Source organism: Ochotona princeps, chromosome 1 (assembly GCF_030435755.1).
Source record: "Ochotona princeps isolate mOchPri1 chromosome 1, mOchPri1.hap1, whole genome shotgun sequence".
Classification (NCBI taxonomy): domain Eukaryota; kingdom Metazoa; phylum Chordata; class Mammalia; order Lagomorpha; family Ochotonidae; genus Ochotona; species Ochotona princeps.
In genome coordinates, this window is record NC_080832.1 from 80,140,255 (window position 1) to 80,161,551 (window position 21,297).

Genomic DNA, 21,297 nt, shown 5'->3' on the forward strand with positions numbered 1-21,297 from the left:
TCTTGGTTAGAACTATAAAGACTATGAACATATCCTTGGCTGGAAGAATAATTACGTATCTGGCTCATCGCTAGCAAGTGTGAGAGCTGGCAACTGACCAAGTGTAACTGGCTTCAATCTGTGAGAATTGGGAAGCAAAATGTCCCCATTTACCCCCAAGTAATTCACATGGCACATGGGGAGTGTTTGGTTTATTTAAACTGGTGACAAGGAGAGGTCCTGAGAGCTGGGAGCCATAGAGTTGAGCAGCAAGAGCAGTAGAAGGGTAAGACCAAGCAGAAGAGGCCAGGTCCCTGGTAGTCCAGTCCCACTCATGGCCTCAGCATAGAACTTGGCCACCTCCTCGTTGGGGTTGCCCTGTGCTGGGTCGAACCACATCTGGATGCAACGGCCACTCCCTCAGCTGTAGTTTCTGAGCTTGTAGGAGTGACTCCAGATTTGTTCACAGAGATCAGCAGGTGTAGGGAAGTAGAAGTGGAAAGGGTGGCAGGCAGCTCCCACTGGGCACTGGTTAAATCCTACAGGGAGGAGAGAAGACTTAGCCAACTGAGCCCAGAGGTCTCCTTGGTTCTGCCAATCCTGTCACCACACATATTCACATACCCATTCCTGCACCTCCAAACACCTGCCTCCCTGTCCCATCCCAGCCCTCACCTGAGGTCCAATCCCAGCCCTTGTGCCAGTTGCTCTTGCAGGTGCTGGAGGTGCGACAGTCCTCCCACCAGCGCTGACAGTCCTCTTTGCACAGGGGCACATTCAGGATGCGCTCTTTGCGCCAGGTCTGGTCCACCTGGAGGATTTCAATAGAGAAGAAGGACTCAGAAAAACCAGCTGTAATAGGACCAACTTACATAGGTGTCTGGAAAGCTCCTTTTCTGGGCTAGGGATACCCGGAGGACACTTGTACCTGCTGGATCCAGGGCCCCAGGTTCGGGGAGCACTCATAGAGGCAGGTGTCCTGGATGAAGTGCCGCTTGCAGGTGGGCTCCATCTTGCCGCAGTGGTCCCAGTTGAATTTGTAGAGGTAGGATATGTCCTTGTGAGCCTCACTGCTGGTGTTGGCGGAGCAACAGGAGTTCTTCCTCCAGGGACTGCACTGCACAGAGAAGACACAAGGCTGAAGTTCACAGACAGCAGGTCTCCCTTCAGTTAGCACTGATTCCCCAGTCTAGTCATTCCTGGAAATAATTGCCTCAGGTGTCCTGTTGGGGGAGGAGACTCTCAAAACCTGGGAGCCCAGAAGGTGCAATCAGGACACAAGTTACTAGTTCAAATTGAAGTGCAGGACCTCATAGGCTAAGCCTCCACCTTTCCTTTAAGAGCCAGTTTGTGTAACAGTTGCTCCACTTTCTTTCCAACTACCTACTTATGACCTGGGAAGCAGTGGAGGATGGCCCAAGTCCTTGGGACTCTGCACCTCTGTGGGAGACCCAGAAGAGGCTCAGTTTCAGCTGGAGTGAACCAGCAATGGAAGATCTTTTTGTCTGTCCTTCACTCTGTAAATTGAATCCCAATTCTTTTTTTTTTTTTTTTTAATTTTTATTGCAAAGTCAGATATAGAGAGGAGGAGAGAGGAAGATCTGTCCACTGGTTCACTCCTCAAGTGATCACATCGGCTGGTGCTGCGCCAATCCGATGCCGGGAACCAGGAACCTCCTCCAGGTCTCCCACGCCTGTGCAGGGTCCCAAGACATTGGGCCGTCCTCGACTGCTTTCCCAGGTCACAAGCAGGGAGCTGGATGGGAAGTGGAGTTTCCGGGATTAGAACCGCCGCCCATATGGGATCCTGGTGTGTTCAAGGTGAGATCTTTAGCCGTTAGGCCACCGCACGGAGCCACTCAAACCCCAATTCTTATGTCCCTAAAGCAGAGGCAAGAAATCATAGCCCTCATCCCACCCCACCCCCACCTTAGCTCAGGTCCTGGCACTTCCTTTAGGATTAACTACTTCCAAGGAATTTACTAGATGGAATGGGCCCAGACCCTTCCTTCTCTTCCCAAACCAGCGCCGCACAGCCCCCAGTCCACCCTCCCTACCAGCCCACCTGCTCATGTAGCTTGTCCTCAGGGCTTGGCTTTTCCTTGTGGTGCTTGGCGTTCATGCAGACATTGAGGAGTTCGGTCTTGGCCTGGGCCACTCCCAGCTGGGCACCACAGGCAGTCGCCCATACCAGCAGGAGCAACAGCAGTGTGATCCCGGGTCTGGCCATTGCAATCCCTGAAAGGACACTTGTGGTCTGTGGTTTCAGGGGAAGCAGAGGTGGGGCTGCCAGTATGGGCCCGCCTCTGGAGGGTGGAGCTCAGAGGAACATCTGCCCTGCCCTCATCCCCTCAGTCTTCTCAACCCTAGAGCAGGGTAAGATCAGACAGCACCTGCCGGGGGACAGTCCAAGGAGCCTCACTGATGCTACTCTGGAATGAACTTTAGCTTGCCAGACAGAGCCAGGAGTTCAGCCCCAATCCCCTATTCCAAACCCCTGGAGGCAAATATTTCAGAGACAAAATGTTTAGAAGATTATAAAAGCTAACAAAAACTATTGTGATAAGATTTACATGTCTTGGGCCCGGCACTGCGGCCTAGCTGCTCAAGTCCTCACCTTGAACACACCCTGGGATCCCATATGGGCGCCGGTTCTAATCCCAGCAGCTCCACTTCCCACCCAGCTCCCTGCTTGTGGCCTTGGAAAGCAGTCGAGGACGGCCCAATGCATTGGGACCCGGCACTCATGTGGGAGACCTGGAGGAGGTTCCTGGCTTCTGGCTCCAGATCGGCACAGCACCGGCCGTTGCGCTCACTTGGGGAGTGAATCATCGGATGGAAAACCTTCCTCTCTTTATCTCCTCCTCTCTGTATATCTGACTTTGTAATAAAAAAAAAATAAATCTATATAAAATAAGATTTATATGTCTCCAACAACCAAGTATATATTCTGTAATGAAATACACTGGTAAGATAAATTAAAATTACACAGGAGACTAGTCTTGCAGTACATCAGATTAAGCAGCCGCATGTGAGGCTGGCATCTCATAGGGAATCCTGGCTCCTGGCTTTGGATTGACTCAGCTCCAGCTGTTGGGGCCACTTGGGAAGTGAATCAACAGATAGAAGATCTTCCTTGCTGTGTATCTGACTTTGCAATAAATAAATAAACAAATAAATAAATCTCTTAAAAAGAGCGATAAAGATGAAAGAGAACAGCTGATCCAAGTTCCTAGGATTTTCCTTTTGTGCTCTTCATGTGTTTAGAGATGCATTTATTTATTTGAAAGGCATAGTCACACTGAGAGAGGGAAAAAGAAAAAGTGAGAGATCTTCCATCTGCTGGTTCACTTCCTAAACGGCTGCAATGGCCAGGGTTGGGACAAGCCAAAGCCAGGCTTCCTCCGGGACTTTGGGAATGTCACAGGACCCGGCACAGGGGGAACAGTGAGCTGTACACCCCTGGAGCCTAAGAGGTTGCAAAGTGCATTGCCACATAGCCAACAGCCCTGAGGGCGTGAGGTGGCGACCCTTCGTACCCTTCCGTGGGCCTGGGAATCCTGCCCTTGCTTCACCTTGTGCTTGACCTTGGGAGAAGCAGACAGGGCAGCCGGCGGGATCAGCTGAGTGGGAACCACAGCTCTGACGCTAGATGCACAAGAGCCACCCTGCTTCAGCCTTTGCCCTCTTACCCCTTTGCCATGCTGAGGTAGCCCACCCAGGCTGGGCTGGCCAGGGGGCTGCCAGTCTTTCTCTGGCTGTGGCTGTTTGGAACCAGCACCCTCCCCTCTGCCTGGGACCCACAAGACCTTGGGAGCCCACTGTACTCCCTCCTAATCTTCCCCTTCACATCTGGGTACAGCTGTGACACACACCCTTCTTCAGCCCCACCAACTTTGTCCCCTGCCCAGGAGTCTGAGAGCTCAGTTCTGGATAGAAGGACAGGAGCCTCGTGTTCTGGCTCTAGGGCAGACGCTGGCTTGGAGTTGACTGGGCCTGGGCCTGCAGCCTCCCGGGCTTCAGGTAAACAGCCCATCCTCCCACTCCAGAAAATTCTTTACCACAAGCAGGGAATACTGTGTGGCCCCTAGCAGGGCCAGGGAATGCATACCTGGGAGAGAAGGCGGCTGGAGGTCTGGCTTCGGTTGCTGCTCGTGCCACACTTTTCCTTGCCTGCTTCCAGGTCAAGGGCACAGTTTGGTGTCCTAGGTGACGGGCAGGGGTGCAGGTCGCCTGGACGGGGCCGGGAGTAGAGCGTGGGCTTAGACGAATGCCACACTGAGCAGTTAATTATTGCATGTAACCGTCTGCCAGGCGTCCCAGTGGGAGAGGGCTAGACTATTTAATAGAGTGGGCCCAGGACCTGTCCCTGCCCCTTTCAACTCCCAACTCCCAATCCCCGCATCCTGTTTTCTTCCCTCCAGCAACTCAAGGCTGATAAAAATCTTGCAGCCTGATTTGCCAGGATTCTTTGGGCTAATCCCATCCAGTTCCAGTAGTCCTGTCCTATTACACGGAGGAGCAGGAGACTAGGCCCCACTGAAGGTTGGGCAAGGTTGGGGTGCAGGCTGCCAGCCTCCCAACCCGCTGCAAGCAGCTAGGGGCTCCACAGGCCTGACTCTGCCCATACCATCCCAGGCATCCTTCACCTCCAGCCCCAAGATCAGAAATATCCTGAGTCTTCCCATTAGTCCCCCTCTCACTCACCTGTTCACTCTAGGATCTTTCCCTGGCTTCCAGGGGTCTCAGCTGAGATGCCTTCCCACCCTAACCGCGGATAGAAGCCCTCCTGCTTGCTTGCTTATTTATTTATTTATTTTAATTGGAAAGGCAGATACACAGAGAAGGAGATACAAAGAGAAAGATCTTCCATCTACTGATTCACTCCGCAAATGGCCGCAATAGCCAGAGCTGAGCTGGTCCAAAGCCAGGAACCATGTGGGTACAGGGTACCAAGGCTTTAGGCCATCTCCACTGCTCTCCCAAACCACAAACAAGAAGCTGGATGGAAAGTGGAGCAGGCAGGACACAAATCTGCACCCATTTGGGCTCCTGGCAGATACAAGGTGAAGCTGAGGAATTAGCCACTGGGCTATTGCACTGGGCCCAGCCTTCTTGTTCCCATGCTTGTGGGAAGAGAGGGAAGAGTGGATTTGGGCAGAGGAAGTGTTAGGCTGAGCATAAGCAACTCCTGAAGGAGCTGCATGCAACAAAGGACAAGGAAACTTATCACAAGCCAGGAACACCTGGTAACCTTGAAACACCAAGCACTAGACCATGTCCCAGTGCTATCTGCCTCCCTGTAGCTACCACCAACAGAAGAGAGCTTCAATAGCCTCAATGCTCTCTTTGCTGAGGTCAAACAGACACTCCCATCCAGAAATGTTTCAAATGCGGAGTCTGAGCAGAAGATCAACACCCACTATGATGACACATCATAGCCACAAGCATGAGCAAACTGAGGAGCCGCCACCTTCCTGCATCCCCCACACCTAACATGTATAAAAGCCCAGCGCTGTGCACCCTGAGTGGCCACTTCCCTCACAGGGGTCACTCTGCCATGTAGAGGTAGTTCCGGCTGTCTCTCACCAGGGAGCAGTCAGGTCAGACTCTCTGTCTCTCTCTCTCTCTGCACCCTCCCACCCTCTATCTCTCTGTTGTCTCCTCCTCACAAGCCAAAGGCACAACTTCTCTGGCTCGCTCTCTGTACAGGACCAGTGACCCTCACGCAGGGACACTGCCGTGAAAGCTTGCTTTGAACTGAACAGTACTTTGTGTGACTGACTCTGAACCCGAACTCAAACCTTACACTCTGGTCTCAGAGACGGGGAAAGTGTGCTAACTGGTACCTTCAGCTCCCCAAGTGTCTCCCTCCAGCAGCCTTGCTAATTAGAAGCAGGAAAATGACAATGGAGTGACCCAGCAGAAGAGGCATCCAACAGGTCAAAATGAACTTCACCAACAAGGGGAAAACCCAACACCATGTGTCACCCATTACAGACTTTTTCCATTTTGGGGGGTTTCTTTTCTATTTTATTTTTGCTTATTTTAATGTATTATTATATGTCTTCCATTATCATGCACCAAGTCCATAGTATCTTTTTGGGGATTCATCACAAAGGACATTTAAAGACCCCAAAGGCACCTAATGGAAGATACACCTGATGGTGGTTTTCAGAAGCCAGGGTTATATTAGAAGCCTGTTTCCTCAACTTTCCTTTATTAGAGGACTGAACTCTATGCACTATATACATAGAACATACCCAACACTAAAACAAGTAGAGCCTGAAGGCTGTTGGTGGGTCTCAGGCCCACCCGCCACCATCCTTGGGCGGGGGATGGGATTGGGGAGGGGCGCAACCTTGGGCCTGGGGGCTGAAACTTCCAGCAGCCTGCTGGCTCCTGGTGGGTCTCAGGCCAAGGCGTCTCCATGCTCAGACCCATGACTCCAGCTACCACATGCACGTGCACATGGTGAGCTGTCCCCGGGCCTGCCTGGAATCCAGGGCGGCTCCCTTCGGGGTGAGTACACCAAGGGGGAGGTCTCCAGGGCTGGGCAGGCCACCTTCATTGGGTGGGGAATGGGATTGGGAAGGGGCACAACCTTGGGCCTGGGGGCTCTGAGGTTTTGGTACTTTGAATCACTGCTTAGGTAGCTCCATATTGAGCCCACTGTGCTGCGAGGATGTGGATCAATCCCAAAGATTCCCAATGACAGAGTAACTTTTCCTTTGAAGAACTTATTGTCACTGAACAATGCTGACCAGCGAACACCAGTCCCTGCAAACGCTAAGACTCAGGGCTTGTCTAGCAGGATCATATCCTATTACCTGACATGGGTCAGGAGGCAGGTCAGATTAGGCAGGGCCACGACATTAACTAGTACTCCAGAGAACGATATCCAGGGGTAGATTCTGTGGGGGATGTGTGGGCCAAACCCTGTGGAAATTCTAGCCCCACTGGTTAGCTCAAGATTTGTGGTGGTGATGGATTAAGCTAGGTGTGACCAAGGAGCCCACAATCAATCACAGGTAAAGGAACCGACAACAGTCTGGACTGGTCAAGGCAGCAACACCCAAATGCGCATCCTGAATAGAGTGTGGGGTGGGCCGGACTGCAACATTCACCAGCTCATACAAGGCCAAATGGGAGGCTAGACTTCGCCAGAATCTGGCCTAAACCCAATGGCATGTATGAGAACTGGGTCTGGGAGTGGATCAAGTGGAGGAACTTGAGAAACTCCCTTGGCAAGTCATAGCTCCCATTGGTGAACATGTGGTCCAGATCTGAGGGTTGGATAAGCTGGGCAAAGTAGATCCAACAGCTGGGTAATGTGTGGGTTGCTAATGGAATGGGGTAGAATGGGCAGGACTGAGCAAACCTTAGCCCACAAGCGAAACTAGAGACCAGGATGGAGCACAGGTCATGCTGAGCTAGGCTCATGCACCTATTATTTCATTGTACAGGTAAACATACTGAAACCTAACTAAAAAGTCATTTGGCCATAGCTATATGCTATAAGTTTTTTTTTCTTTAATTCATGCTTGATGATAAAATGCAATGAAATAGAAGTTATGGGACTAAGATATTAACAAAACAATGAGAAATAATGAGAGTATGTAGGCTTATGGTAACTGAGAAGAACTTGGTCATTTTATCATTATATATCTTGTTAGATGACAAGCAGTTGCTAATATCTATATGTCTGTTACTACAAAGCTTAAATTAAACATATGTTTACTATTATTGTGAATTTGAGGTTCTAAGCTTTATGATAAAGAGATCAAAGTCATTCTTTGCTATTAAATGATTTATTTTAGTGTTTTTAAGACTTTTGATGTGTATACAAAAATGTGTATGACTGCTCAGAAAACTGCCCACCTAAAATTGTAAACTACCTTTGCCAAAAGAGGTTATTTTTACTTGCTCAATACTTACAGTCGGATAACTGTAACCTAAAATTGCTCTAATTATTTGCATTAATATAAAATAAATATACAGAAATCTTAACATGAAGAACATCATCTGAAGGCCGTTTTTTCTTCATAAAATGCAGGTTACAAGCTAAATGTAGTATGTGTAAGTAAGATTTATGAGAAAAGCGGGATTAAGAGAGGAAACTATGAAAGATTCTGTCAATATTTGAGAAAGCTGGGCCCGGCGCAATAGTGAAGTGGTTAAAGTCCTCGTCTTGCACACACAAAGATCCCATACAGACGCCGATTCTAATCCCGGCAGCCCCACTTCCCATCCAGCTCCCTGCTTGTGGCCTGGGAAAGCAGTCGAGGATGGCCCAAAGTCTTGGGATCGTATACCCGCGTGGCAGACCTGTAATAGTTCCTGGCTCCTGGCTTTGGATCGGCGCAGCACCGGCCGTTGTGGTCACTTGGGGAGTGAACCGTTGGATGAAAATCTTCCTCTCTGTCTCTCCTCCTCTGTATATCTGCCTTTCCAATTAAAAAAAAATCTTAAAAAAAATTTGAGAAAGTTAAAAATGGATATTGAAGACACCTGAAATTAGAAGAGAACTATCATTACCCAATTTAGGAATGGCAAGAAATTTGATGGTTGTCACTTTCACAGAGTAACTGAATCTGTGGTAGATATCACTAGAAAGGATATCGATTGTCTAAGTGGGTAGTCATTAAGTTATTCCTCCATTCTATAGAATATCTGTTTGTTCAAATGATGGCATGCATGCTCTTTATTTCACATCTTTGAACCTCCAATGCCTTGCAAGCAGTGCTACGTTGATATAAAACTCCACCAAGGAAATGAAAAGAATTTCATTAGCCAAGAAATTCTGGTATTAGCAGAAGTCTTGTAATCCTGGAGGGCAAGTCTATGTCTATTTCTTTAAATTGTTCAGCTTGTAAATTACCTCCTTTTGAAAAACCTTTGACTTGTCCTAATATGCTGTGTTGGATCATCTCTAATTATTTCCGCTGGCCAGAATCAATGTGGTCCTGAAAAGAGATGCTAATTCTTTAGGAAGCAATGGTAAAATCAATGGAAGAACTTCTTTTAGTGGAAAACAGGGTCCCTTAGTCAGGTTGGGCAGAGAATAGACTATATCCACATCAAATAAAATTTCTGGAGTTCAAAACTCTCAATTTTTTTCATAGTATATTCCTCTATCTCTATTCCAAAGTTTGAGCTCCCTTGATTGTCACTAGTGTATTTACACAACCATAACAGACTTGGCAATGTTACTGATGTGATGGATGTGATGCAGGCAGAAATTATCTGCTGTTAATGAGACCCTAAGTTTGAATCTTACCAACAGCTACCCCTGGACTCTATCCTTAGGGCCTAGTAGGCTTTCAAACCAAAACAAGTATTTTATATTGTCTAAGCTGTATTTTGAGTAGGTCAATTAGGTTATTGGTTTATCACTTTTCTTCTGTATGTTTTCTTAGGGAAGGCAGAAGTAGCCACTCATTGCCATAATGTTTTACTCATGGCAAACACCCCAGACACTAGGTCAGTGGATGCTTGTCCTGTAATTCTACATCATACTGACTCTTTACCTGTAATAATAATATACATATGATAATCATGTCACTTAATGCCAGATATTAACAGCCTCTTATAATTACATACCCATAAGGAAATTATTAATGTTTTGAAAATAGGTGTGCAATCAAACATAGGCTTACATATTTTGCAGAGTCCAATTGGCCAATGTCAACCCAATACCTTCCTTTTATCTGACTTCCAAATTCATGCTTATGGTTTTTATTGCTCAAAAAAAAAGGTAAAACAGTTATCAAGGAATCTATTGATGTAGCCTGTATATCAGGAACATATTTTACCATGTAGTGGAATAAAGTGGATATGTAAACACAGTAAGCATAAATAAACAGAATACTCAGCAAATATGTAGGATAATTCTAAGTACAATGCAGGGGCAGGCATTTGAAACAATGGCTATAATGCAATTTGGGGCATTCTAGATACCACGTTAGAATCCCTGTAATCAAGTTCTAGATCCATTCATGATTTTTATTTTCTGCAAATGCATACGTTGGGAAATAGCCTGTAGTAGCTCAACAGGTTGGGACTCCACCACTCACTTGAGATACTTAGTTTGCATTTCTTTGTTTCTATTTTTATTTGCTAAAAATAAAACTATTGGCTTGCTGCATACATGTCAAGCTAATTACTAATAATTAGTAAAAGTGTAAAAGTATGTGTAAAAGTATGTGTAAAAAGTATGTGTTTAAACAGAAAGATCAAAGTAGAGAGGCAGTTATGGCTCAGTTCCAAACTCACCCAGGGGTTAAGAGTGTTGAAATTTTTTAAAGGTAATATTACAGAGAGAGAGACAAGAAAAGAGGGAGAAGGGAAGGGGGGGAGGAGAGAGGGAAAATGAGAGAATAAATGAGTGAGAGATAGAGAAAAGAGAAAGATACCTTCTGCCATTGGTTCAATCCCCAAATGCCTGCAAACACCATAGGTGAACTGGGCCAAAGCCAATAACCAGAAGCCAAGAACTTGGACCAATCTACTCTGCTTTCCCAGACTATCACCTGGGAATTTGATCATGAATGGAACCATTAGGACAGAAATTGGCATCTATACAAGATGCCAGTGCCAGAATCTGCCATCCATGCAGCTGGATTTTTTGGGTTGCAGTTCTCTTTCCTGATTTCTGTCACAAAGCTAAGTGTTTCTGATAAATGTAGATCAGTGGAGGATGGGGGATCTCTCTCTCTCTCTCTCTGCCTTTGTGTTTCAAATAAAACAGAATGAGGGAAGGAGATATACCAGAAGGGAGAAAGTCTTGTGGAAGGAAAAAGGGGAGGGAGAAAGGAAGAAAGAAGGAAAGAATGGAGGAAAAATGGAAGACAAGAAGGTAGCAGTGAATGAAGGAGGAATGGAACCACAATCCAGACTACTGATCACATATGACTGGTTTGAGAATTCCTTAAGAATGCTTGACTATACTGATTTTTTCTTCATCATTAATATTGTAAAGACTCATTTTATTAGCTCTATACACTTCATACCTCAATCCCCAATCTCCCTTCAGCCATTGACATTTTAAATTATTAATATTTTCATTTTTATTGAAAGGCATAGAAACAAAGAAAAGACAAGGAGAGATCTTTCATCTGGTGGTACACTCCCCAAAACACAGCAATAGCCACAGTTGTATCAGACAGAAACCAAGAGCCCAGAATTCAATCCAAATATCTCATATGAGTGTCAGGAGCTAGTTCTGGAACTATCAGCTGTTACTTCTGCAGGTAGGCACTGGCAGGAACCTGGATCGTAAAAAGAAAATCTAAGACCAGACACTCTGCTGAGGGATGCAGTCATACCAAGCCTTTAAAATGGAACAAACAATAAGTAACCTATAAGCAAGACAAGATAATCATAATAAATGTTAAAGCTTTCTCTAGTTCTTGGTATGTAGTATCAAACACATCTTCTATTTTTGTTGCCTTATTAAAAAAAAACAAGTACTCGGTATGAGTATTGATAAAAAAAAAAAGAAAGAGATTATGAGGGAAGTTTGACAAATATCTATCCTCACTAACATTTTTCATTATTTGAGATTTTGTAATCAACATCCATTATAGCCAATATAATTATCAAGTAATGCCCTTCCCTTTTTTTTTTTTTTTTTTTTTTTAGCATGAACTGGTGTTGGATTTGATGTGTGGAGAAAGGTACCATCCTTCACTGTTGGTGGGGATGTAGGCTAGTACAACCACTATGAAAGTCAGTGTGGAAAGTGCTAAGAGAACTGAAAATTGACTTGCTGTATGATTCAGATATCCCACTTCTGGTAATATATCCAAAAGAAATGAAACTATGAGAAAGGGATTTACAGTCCTAGGTTTATAGCAGCGCAATCTACAGTAGCAAAGACGTGGAAACAACTCAGATGCCCAGAAAAAAAATTGTGCTAATTGTGTTTATCCAATTGTTTTAAAGAAAAATGAGATATAACATGTTCCAAATAGAGAGGAGCACTTTGACACCTGTGATCACTTCTGACACAGGAAAATCAGAGACCAACTGAATGCTTGCTGGTGCAATGAACAGACTTCACTAAGTCAATAGTTTGGTATTGATTGATCTTGGTCTTTCACTACTCAGGGTGGCCTTGTTCTTATATCCTGAATACACAGGGTTTTGGGTTAGGGATTCAGGAATAGGCACAATTTTTGTGTGTGTGTGTGTTACATTCAGAATTAGAATAACCTACATTAAATCACTAAAGGAGAAAATCAAGTCCTTGAAGAGTTGTTCATATAATCACAAGACTAAAATCAAAGAAACTGTCTTAACAGTGTTAAGGTTTGTTTAGTAAGTGCCACATATATAAGCTCAATTATTAGAATACAGAATGAAAATACAATCTGATGAAATAATAGCTGCCTGTTTTTTTTGATATTTCATCTTTACCCTTAAGTGTGGACTTCTGGACTTAAACAACTATTGGGAACAATAAGACATATTTATTTTATTTGTATTTTCAGATAAAAATGTGTTATCTTTACCAAAAGAAAAAGGTATACCGTCTCATCAGGAGAGTTTTTAAGCCATAAAAAGTGTTATATGGTGAGTATTTATAAAATTCATGAGTCGTTTTTTTTCTGATCCTCAGAAAATTCTTTTGAGTTTTATTTTAAAGGCAAAGTTATAGAGAAAAGGAGGGGGGAGAAAGAAAGATGGAAAGTTTTTCATTCACTGATTTACTCCTCAAAATAGCCAATAGGTTTGAGCCTAGACCAGGCAAAGTTCAACACCTTGGATCTCCAACTGAGTTTCCTAATGTGGACCATCTTTTGCTGCTTTCCCAGGCGCATCACTGGGTCAGAAGCAGAGCACCCAGGACTCCAACTGGATCTCATTTGAGAAACTAGCATTTCAGAGGGCAGTGTAACCCTCTGTGTGTCAATGTTTCTCAAAAATTGCTTTGGAATGTCATGTTACTGAATCAACATATTTAATCATGGGAATCTCATTTTATGTATTTTCATTGGTTTTTTTAGAATGAAAGTATGTATTTTTGAATGGCAGGTAGGCGTATCCCATAAGGAATGAAATCATTGATCACTTACCTTTTTGTTAAAATCAAGTGTAGGAATGGCATCATCGGATTCCCTGTAGTAGTTTAGGAAACAATTCTTCTTGGGATGTTGTTTTGCAAAATATATGACTTAGCTAGAAACATTGTAGAACAAGAAGCATAATCTAACTCAAGTCTAAAATTGTCTGGAATACATATAATTATTACTATCATAGATCTCAATCAAAAACTGTTAAAGGGATCTAAGATAAAAATAAAAATTAAGTAAAGTATGATATAGATGTTTCTCAAGTAAATGCTGCTGTAGTTTTAAATAAAATGCTGAGAGTAAATCTTATTGAAAAGGTGATTTACAAATAAGGTTGCTAGGGGGGAATTCCATAAAGGAGAAGAAAGTAGTGGGCAAAAGAAATAGCCCTGTCAGGACAAGAAAGAAGTACTACACAGTTATTCGGAAATGTACAGAGACTAAACTGGCTGGTTCGGAAGAAGTGATGAAATAACAGGAGAGTAACTGGAGAAATATCACCCTGTGAACAAAGTGCAGGTAAAAATCACGTAAGGTCTTTGAGCTACAGCAAGAAATTTGACTTCTACTGTGAGTGAGATGGAGTGCCCCCAGAAAGTCTTGAAGTGAAGTTTGAACGAATTTAAAAGGATTGATTGGATATTGTGTGAACACTGGAATATAGGGTCTAAGAATGAAAGCAGGGTACCAGTTAGACAGCTATTGAAGCAAGCAGGTGAGACATGATAGTAGCTAGAAACAGGGCTGTGGAGATGATGAAAAATGGAAAACTTCTGAAGCTTTTTGAAGGTACAACCAAGAGAGATTGAATAAGGACTGTGAGAGTACAAAAATTGTCAACTACGGCTCTAGGAACAGAAATGATACTATTTACGTATCTATTTGCACACTCCTAAGTTCCCATTCAATGCATTTCCCAAATAAGAAAGTTGAAGTTTGATGACAATTGGTTTGTACAAGTTTAATGAAGTTTTCTACCTGTGGTTGTATAATGTTTTGGGTAAATTTTACAGAAATGTCCAAAAGTGGCCTAGAGCAACTAGGAAAATATGGTTTTTCTGGCATTCAGACATAACATGTCTAATGATAATGTGGGTTTAGATGTTTAGGAGAATCCATTTGTACTAGATTTGGGCTTAGGACATTATTTAGAAACAACTGCAGAGACTGCACTGCTTGCGGTCCCCAAGCAGGTAATTCTTAGAGTCAAGCATAGGCTTTGAAATGAGCCTTCCAAAGTTTTAATTCTGGTTTGGATCAAATAAAGTTAGCTTTGAGTTTTCTTCTATAAATGGGGAAAAAAAAAACAGAGGCTGGAGATGTTGTGATGTCACATAAAGTTACTATCTACAATACTATCAATTCATTTGTGCATTGGTTCATGTCTTAGGTGACACATTTCTGATTCAACTTATGGTTAATGGCCTGTGAAAAGCAGCAGAAGATGGCCCAAGTGTTTGTGTTCCTGCCATCCATGTGGGAGACCTGGAACAAGTTCCTGGCTCCTGACTTCTGCCTGGCCGAGCCATGGCTGCTGCAGCCCAGGTCATTGGCTTACTAGGAAGTGAATCAGCATATGCAATATGCAATATCTGTCTCTTTCTGTGTTTCTCTGTCTCTCTCTAATTCTGATTTTCAAATAAGTAGATAAGTATTTTTAAAATTGTGTAATAGAATATGGATTTCCCTTTTTAAAATAAAAACAACATATAATAAAATAAATATTTGCTTTATAAAAATTCTGGTTCTCATACTGTTCTCATCTTTTTCCAACTTTAGATCCTTCTTGAAGTGCTTGTACTTCCAGTCTTGACAGGTTTCAAGCATACTTCCATGTCTAAAACAAAACTCATTGAATACTGGAATTACAAAGAGAAAGGTAGAGAGAAGGAGAGGGAGATTCAGAAAAAGAAACAGATGGAGAGAGATCTTCCATCAATGGTTCACTCCCCTCCTAGTCCCAATGACAAGTACCAGGCCAGGTCAAAGCCAGGATCTAGGGACTTCATATATTTCCCCTAATTGTTGTCAAGGATTCAAACTTGCAGCATCTGTCATTGTTTGTTTGAAACAACTGTCAGCAAACTGGAGCAAACTAGAACAGTAGAAACAGAAACTGGTGCCCATATGGGATGCTAGCTTTGAAGGCAATGTCTTTATTCAATATATCACATTGTTGACCCCCCCATCCCCGCTCAAGCTTTTCTGTTTGTTTGTTTGTTTGTTTGTTTTGTAAGATTAGGGCCTGGTGCAATAACCTAGTGGCTAGGGTCTTCACCTTGCATGTGCTGGGATCCCATGTGAGCGCCATTTCGGATCCCAGCTGCTTTACTTCCCATCTAACTCCCTTCTTGTGGCCTGGAGGGAACAGGGAGCTAGAGAGGATCACCAGGACCTTTTGACCTTGTGCCTGCATGGGAGGCTCAGGGAAGGCTCCCAGTCCTGGCTTCAGATAGGCTTACCTTTGGCAATATGGCTGCTTGAGGGATGGATCAGCACATGAACGATCTTTTCTCTATACTTCTCTTTCTCTCTATGTATCTGCCTTTCCAATAAAAATAAATAAATCTTAAAAAAAACCCACAAGTTTTATTTATTTAAAATTCGGTCACACACACACACACACTCACACAAACACACACAGAAAGAGAGAGGATGGGGAGGAGAGAGAGATATTTCGCATCCACTGATTTACTCCCCAGATGGGTACAACACCTAGGGCTGGGCCAAGCTGAAATCAGAAATCAGGAACATGATGTGATTTTCTCGTGTGGATGCAGGGACCTAAACATTTAGGCCATTGTTTATTGCTTTCCCAGGACATTTGCATCGAGCTGGGTTAGAAAAGAAGCAAGAAGGACTGGAATAGGTGCCCATGCCATTTACAGCTGTTCCTGCCTATTATGTGACACATAGCAAGAACTCAGTAAGCAATATCCATTTGCTGATAGAAATACTATTAGTAAAGAATTGTATGTCATGCATAACAATTGAGATCACAATTTACTGTATGACTCCCTTCATAGGGAGGATGCCCACATTCTGTAAAGCTTTGTTTTTCTCTTTACGAAGGAAAGTAATGCATCAGTTTTATAGTATTATGCAGAAACATAATTTTAATCATGTCTAAACAGAGACCCTCTCTCCTGTTCCTGTTTTCTGTGGTCAGCTGGAAATGTGCCAATTGTCTATCTCAGGACTAACTAAACTGACTCTTCTTTGTTTGCTTCTCTTTCTTTCTTTCTTTCTTTTTTTTAAAAAATATTTTGGCTAGCAAATTTTGTGTTCTCTTCAGACCTACACAGAGGGGAATCTGAAAATTGTTCAAGAAAATGAAACAAAAATGGTAGAAGTTGCCTGACGGTTAAGAGGGTTGCTGCTATATCCAAGCAGCTAAGTTCAATACCCATTTCTTTTGTTAACTCAAACATCCTATGATGCAAACACGTGAGGCAGTGGTGATGGCTCAGCTTATTGGAGTCTTGTCATTCATCTGGGAGACTTGGATTCATTTCCTGGTTCGCTTCAGCCTCAACTAGTACTTATCTCAGGAATTTGGAGAAAGAATTGGCATATCAGAGTATTCACTTTATGTGTGTCATAAAGCAATAACAAATAAAAAACAAAAATGACAGAGATAGTGGCAAAAGTAATAGGAACCCAAACTGAGTATGAAAATGAGATACAGATTCTGTGTAACAGGAGTCGAAAGATGCATTTTGAAAAGGTTAATTCAGACTTTACATTTTCTTGTCTAAACTAAAAATTTGCCAAGAAAACATTAACAATATTTTGACAGGCAGTCAACCAATTCATCACAGATTTCAGTAAGTATATTTTAAATTAAATGGGAATTTTAAGAGGAGTAATTTTTTTGACTGACTTATTCTTTCCAAGAGAGAAAAAAATATATTTACCTAAAACTGTGAATTTCTCGAATGGCATATTGTCCTGCATTCTCCACGTAAGACTTGCTAGAACTGAGCAAGTAAATGCTTTACATCTGCCATGGTTTGGGAGTGGGTGGACTGTGTCTCTCAGAGTTTCAAGTGCTACAATCTTGGTAATCTGCGGGGTGATAAGATGGTTGCGATGTTATGGGAGGCTGAGTGAAAGATGTGGAGCATTATGTCACTGGGACAAGAGCCTAAGAAACAGGTGACTCACAAAATACTGAGGAAACTGGGTACAGTGGGTGCAGTATTTGGAGTAAGCTAATACCAAATGTGATCTGTCATTGTAATTATTAAGTAGACATATTTCTTGATACAGTAAATGCATATTTGTTTTCATAACAAGAATGTTAGGAAGGGTTTCTTTAGTACTCTGCCCTAGACAACAAAGAAGAAATAGATAGACATTAGGACTTATGCAAATCAGAGCAGATTTATTGTAGATACAATGAAACTCCCATGAGGAGCCAGTCTTGATTTGGCAATTCTTATTTTTGTCATGATCTTTTGAATACAGGTTTACTTTACAGACAGATTGTAAAAGAAAGCTTCCTAAAGAGCTATACTTTTGCCTCCATAAGTACAGTATAGCATTTATCAGAATGCCTCCAGAAGGAAATTATAAGCTTTTCACACCGCATATTTAAACATTATCATTATTGGTCTAAGCATATCTTTCTGGTCCTATTCATTGACTTCACAATTTTTATCTTATTCCACTGTACTTTTTCTCACATGACTTTTAGAATTTAAAAAAAACTAAAAAATAAAAATTGTGGCTAACCATCCATAAATTGGCATAGTGCAAGCATTACTAGTAGTTTGCCTTCATGAAGTATATGAAGATTACAGATATGGAAATTATAATGTGAGCATAAAATTGTGTGTTTGAAAGTATAACAGACTGGAGGGGAGCTGCCTTATAGTCATTTCTGAATTTGGGAGCCTATGTAGGAAATGTAGATCCCACCTTTATTCCTTGGATATGGATAAAGCGTTCGCTGACTGCAGCCAAGTAAATTATTCTCTCTTTCCCCTCTTCAACATCTTCTTTAGTGTAAAGTTAGAAGGCTATTTAATTTATAAACTTCACTAAAAATAAGGTATCATTAGCCAAATTTTCTCATGGGAAGGTACTAGTGACCAAGTACTCTGAAACCAAGTTTACAGGCTTTCCCAACACCAACGGATCACCCATTTAGTGTTTTTAATACAGCAAGTTTTGCAGTGTACATGCAAGATGAGCACAAAAATCAGAAGCTGTAACTGTGCCCCTTTGTGTCTCTTCTTCCACCAGTTGCTGTCGTCCTGCACAATGACTCTGCATGTGTCAGTTTTGTCAGCAGAGATTCTTTCATGTCATACAGTTTGAAACATTCTGCTGCCTCACAAATTTTACAAACTTTAATCAGATCCCACTGTTCAGCTTACCCACTCAGCAGTTTCATGGTTTTGTCAGAATCTAAAGGACAGACCACATAGACCCTGCTGAAAGGTAGGAGCCCTATAAGGTCAGACCAGAAAAGGAATCAGAAATCCACATAGGAATTTTTGGTGTTAAAGATACGAAGACATAGGATATCAAAACAGGAGGAAGCTCTAAATTCTAGTTAGAATTTAAAAGCTTTATGTGAGTGAAACTGAACATGTTTTCGCTAGAGTTTTAATGATAGAATTATTTTCCAGCTGAACTGTGGTCTTTTTACATTTCATTTGTTAAAGTCTTAATTTACTAAAGCTAGTAAGCTTTGGATTATAAGAAAATTTTAAAATTATAGCTCAAGAAATAAAAAATATTAAAAGTAAAATAAATTCTTGACAAAGAAAATGCCAGAGGTTGGGGAACCAATAAATGGAATTAATCTAGCTCTATACACTCAAATTAGATTATTCTCAGGCTGTGAGTTTATTGAATCTCTGAGGACAAACTGTTCTTGCTTCCAGAACTGATGACAATATGCTTGGATAAACAATTTTCCACATAGCCCATGCTATTTGTTATATATTGAAACATATGGTGAATTGAAAGATAGAGCTTAGAGTAGTCCTTCTAAAACTGTTGAGTGCCTTGGAACCAGCCAACATGCTTGTTAAAACAGAGGGACAAGTTTGGATTCTGCAGCACAAATTAGAGTCTACAGTGAAACTTTACATTGTTTTTTATTCTTTGTCTTTTAAATTTGTTTATTTTTACTTGAAAGATCCAGAGAGAGGGAGAGAGAGAGAGAGAGAGAGAGAGAGAGAGAGAGAGAGAGAGACCAGAGTTGAGCTGATCTACAGCTAGGAACCAGGCATTTCTTCCGTGTCTCCCATGTGAGTGCAGGGGCCCAAGACCCTGGACCACCCTCTGCTCTTTTCCAGACCATTATCAAAGAGCTGGATTGGAAGTGGTTCCACTGGAATTGCTTCCTACGGGATCGTAGCATCCCAGCTAATGACAGCATTCAATGGCACCATGTTCACCCCCAAAGACTGAATTTTCATCAAGTTGGCATTGCCTTCTGAGCTGCCATCCTGGAGAATCATAATTTAAGAATTTATAACAGGGTTTGAAGTAACCCTAATTTAGTTTTTAAGGATTGATTTTCATGTACCAGGATGAAGTATTTGTTGTTGTGTCTGGAATAATTTCTCTTGTCTTAATCCTCACCTTCATCCCTCTTCTTTGTGAGCTTTTCCAATTGTTATATGAAATTGTAGCAGTGATGGACAAAATCACAAAAGAAATTTATTTGTCAGGAATATGCAACACCACAACTACAAAACCGTATACAAACCAATGTAGTCATTGAGTATCAATTCTGTATTGTAATGTTCTAAGCAACTAAACCAGCTCCTCTTGTGAAAGTAGCCAAAAATACTAATAATTTGGACATGTGGATTTTATTTAAGGTTCTAGAAAGCTGATAAAACCATTGTTGTTCTTACACATGAGGTAATTAAAAAGAGGGATGGCTTCTTGGCAAAATAGGCTAATCCTCTTTTTGTAATGCTGGCATCCATATGGATTTAAGATTGTGTCCTCACTGCTCCACTTCTGATTCATACCCATTCTTAAGGCCTGAGAAAGCAGTGGAGGAGCGTTTCAGTTTTTCGGCCCATATATCTACATGTGGAATCTGGAAGAAGTTCCTGGCTCCTGGCTTTGGATCAGCCCAGTTACTCCTGTTGGGGCCACTTGGGAGATGAATCTATACATTGAAGATCTCTTCCCTTCTCTCCTTCTTTCTGTAAATCTGCCTTTCAAATAAATAAATCTTATTTTTAAAAAACCATTCACCTCAGGGGAATGACTTTTTTTCAAATCCCTGGAGCGGTGGTTCTTTTAAAGGAACAATAACATGGACGAATTCCCAGCACAACTGAGAATGACAAAGAGGGATAATAAATATTAATACCAGCAATAATAAACCAAAGGAGATCATTATAGATCTAGCACACATCGACATAATATAGAAGACTGTGAAGAAGGGTAGCTACTAATTTCCTACATTCTTTTTTCCATAGAGACACTGCTTTGAGTTAACAGTTATTCATAGCCCCACTTACCTTTTCAAAAACTAGCAAAGCTAAGTAAAAGACTATAGATAAAGCTGCCTGGTTTTAGTAGCGTAATTAGAAAAGATGCTTAACATAGACCTGTCTCAAGTAGTAAGAGGGAGAGGAAATTAAGTCCTGACCTCATTAGCAGACCCAGAAGCAAGCACACCACAGTGAAGCCCAATGCACTGAAGACACTCCCATCACCTGCCTCTAATCCATTACCCACACACTCTGAAACTGCATTAGAATGACTACTTGTAAAAGCCCCCTTCCACACTCAGGAGCCAAGGTACAGATTAAAGTCCTACACACAGGGAATGGAGCAGGAAAGGGAACACAGAACTGGTATCAAAGAGAATACGCAGGCTGCATTTACAAATAAGAGAAGTTGGGACTTGCCATTGGGATGTAGCAAGTAAGTCAACACCTGTCATGCTGACATCCAGTATGGACTCTAGTTTGAGTTCCAGCTGCTCCACTTCCAATCCAGCTGTTGGCTAAAATCCTTGGGAAAGCAGTAGATGATGGCCCAAGTTTTTTTGGCACTTGCCTTCAATGGGAAACACTTGGTTGAAGTTTTGCATTGCACCATTTCTCTCTCTCTCTCTGTCTCTCTCTCTCCTCTCTAGCCCTGACTTTCAGGTAAATAAATAAGAGAAATAAACATAGAGTGCCTGTCATTTCATCTCCAAGATTAACCCCAAAACAAGAGATTTCTCTGCTTTAAAAAGCAATCAGGAAGAATT

At 42.4% G+C, this 21,297-nt stretch overlaps 1 protein-coding gene across 1 annotated transcript; it reads right to left on the reverse strand.

Moving 5' to 3' along the window:
• Positions 1-281: 281 nt before the first annotated feature.
• Positions 282-4,233, reverse strand: LOC101518046 (folate receptor alpha-like). Its single transcript, XM_058671682.1, has 5 exons — positions 4,091-4,233; positions 2,045-2,217; positions 908-1,096; positions 655-790; positions 282-518 (listed from the first exon to the last, which is right to left on the reverse strand). The coding sequence occupies exons 2-5, from the start codon at positions 2,207-2,209 to the stop codon at positions 400-402; spliced, it is 609 nt and encodes a 202-aa protein (XP_058527665.1). The 5' UTR covers positions 2,210-2,217; positions 4,091-4,233; the 3' UTR covers positions 282-399.
• Positions 4,234-21,297: the final 17,064 nt, after the last annotated feature.

Bases quoted from the DNA above. Each gene is read 5' to 3' on its own strand.
- LOC101518046 (XM_058671682.1), bottom strand. From the start codon at position 2,209: ATGGCCAGACCCGGGATCACACTGCTGTTGCTCCTGCTGGTATGGGCG. The intron at 1,097-2,044 runs GTGGGCTGGTAG...TTCTCTGTGCAG, and splicing joins AGGACAAGCTACATGAGCAG to TGCAGTCCCTGGAGGAAGAA. The intron at 791-907 runs GTACAAGTGTCC...GAAATCCTCCAG, and splicing joins TGGGGCCCTGGATCCAGCAG to GTGGACCAGACCTGGCGCAA.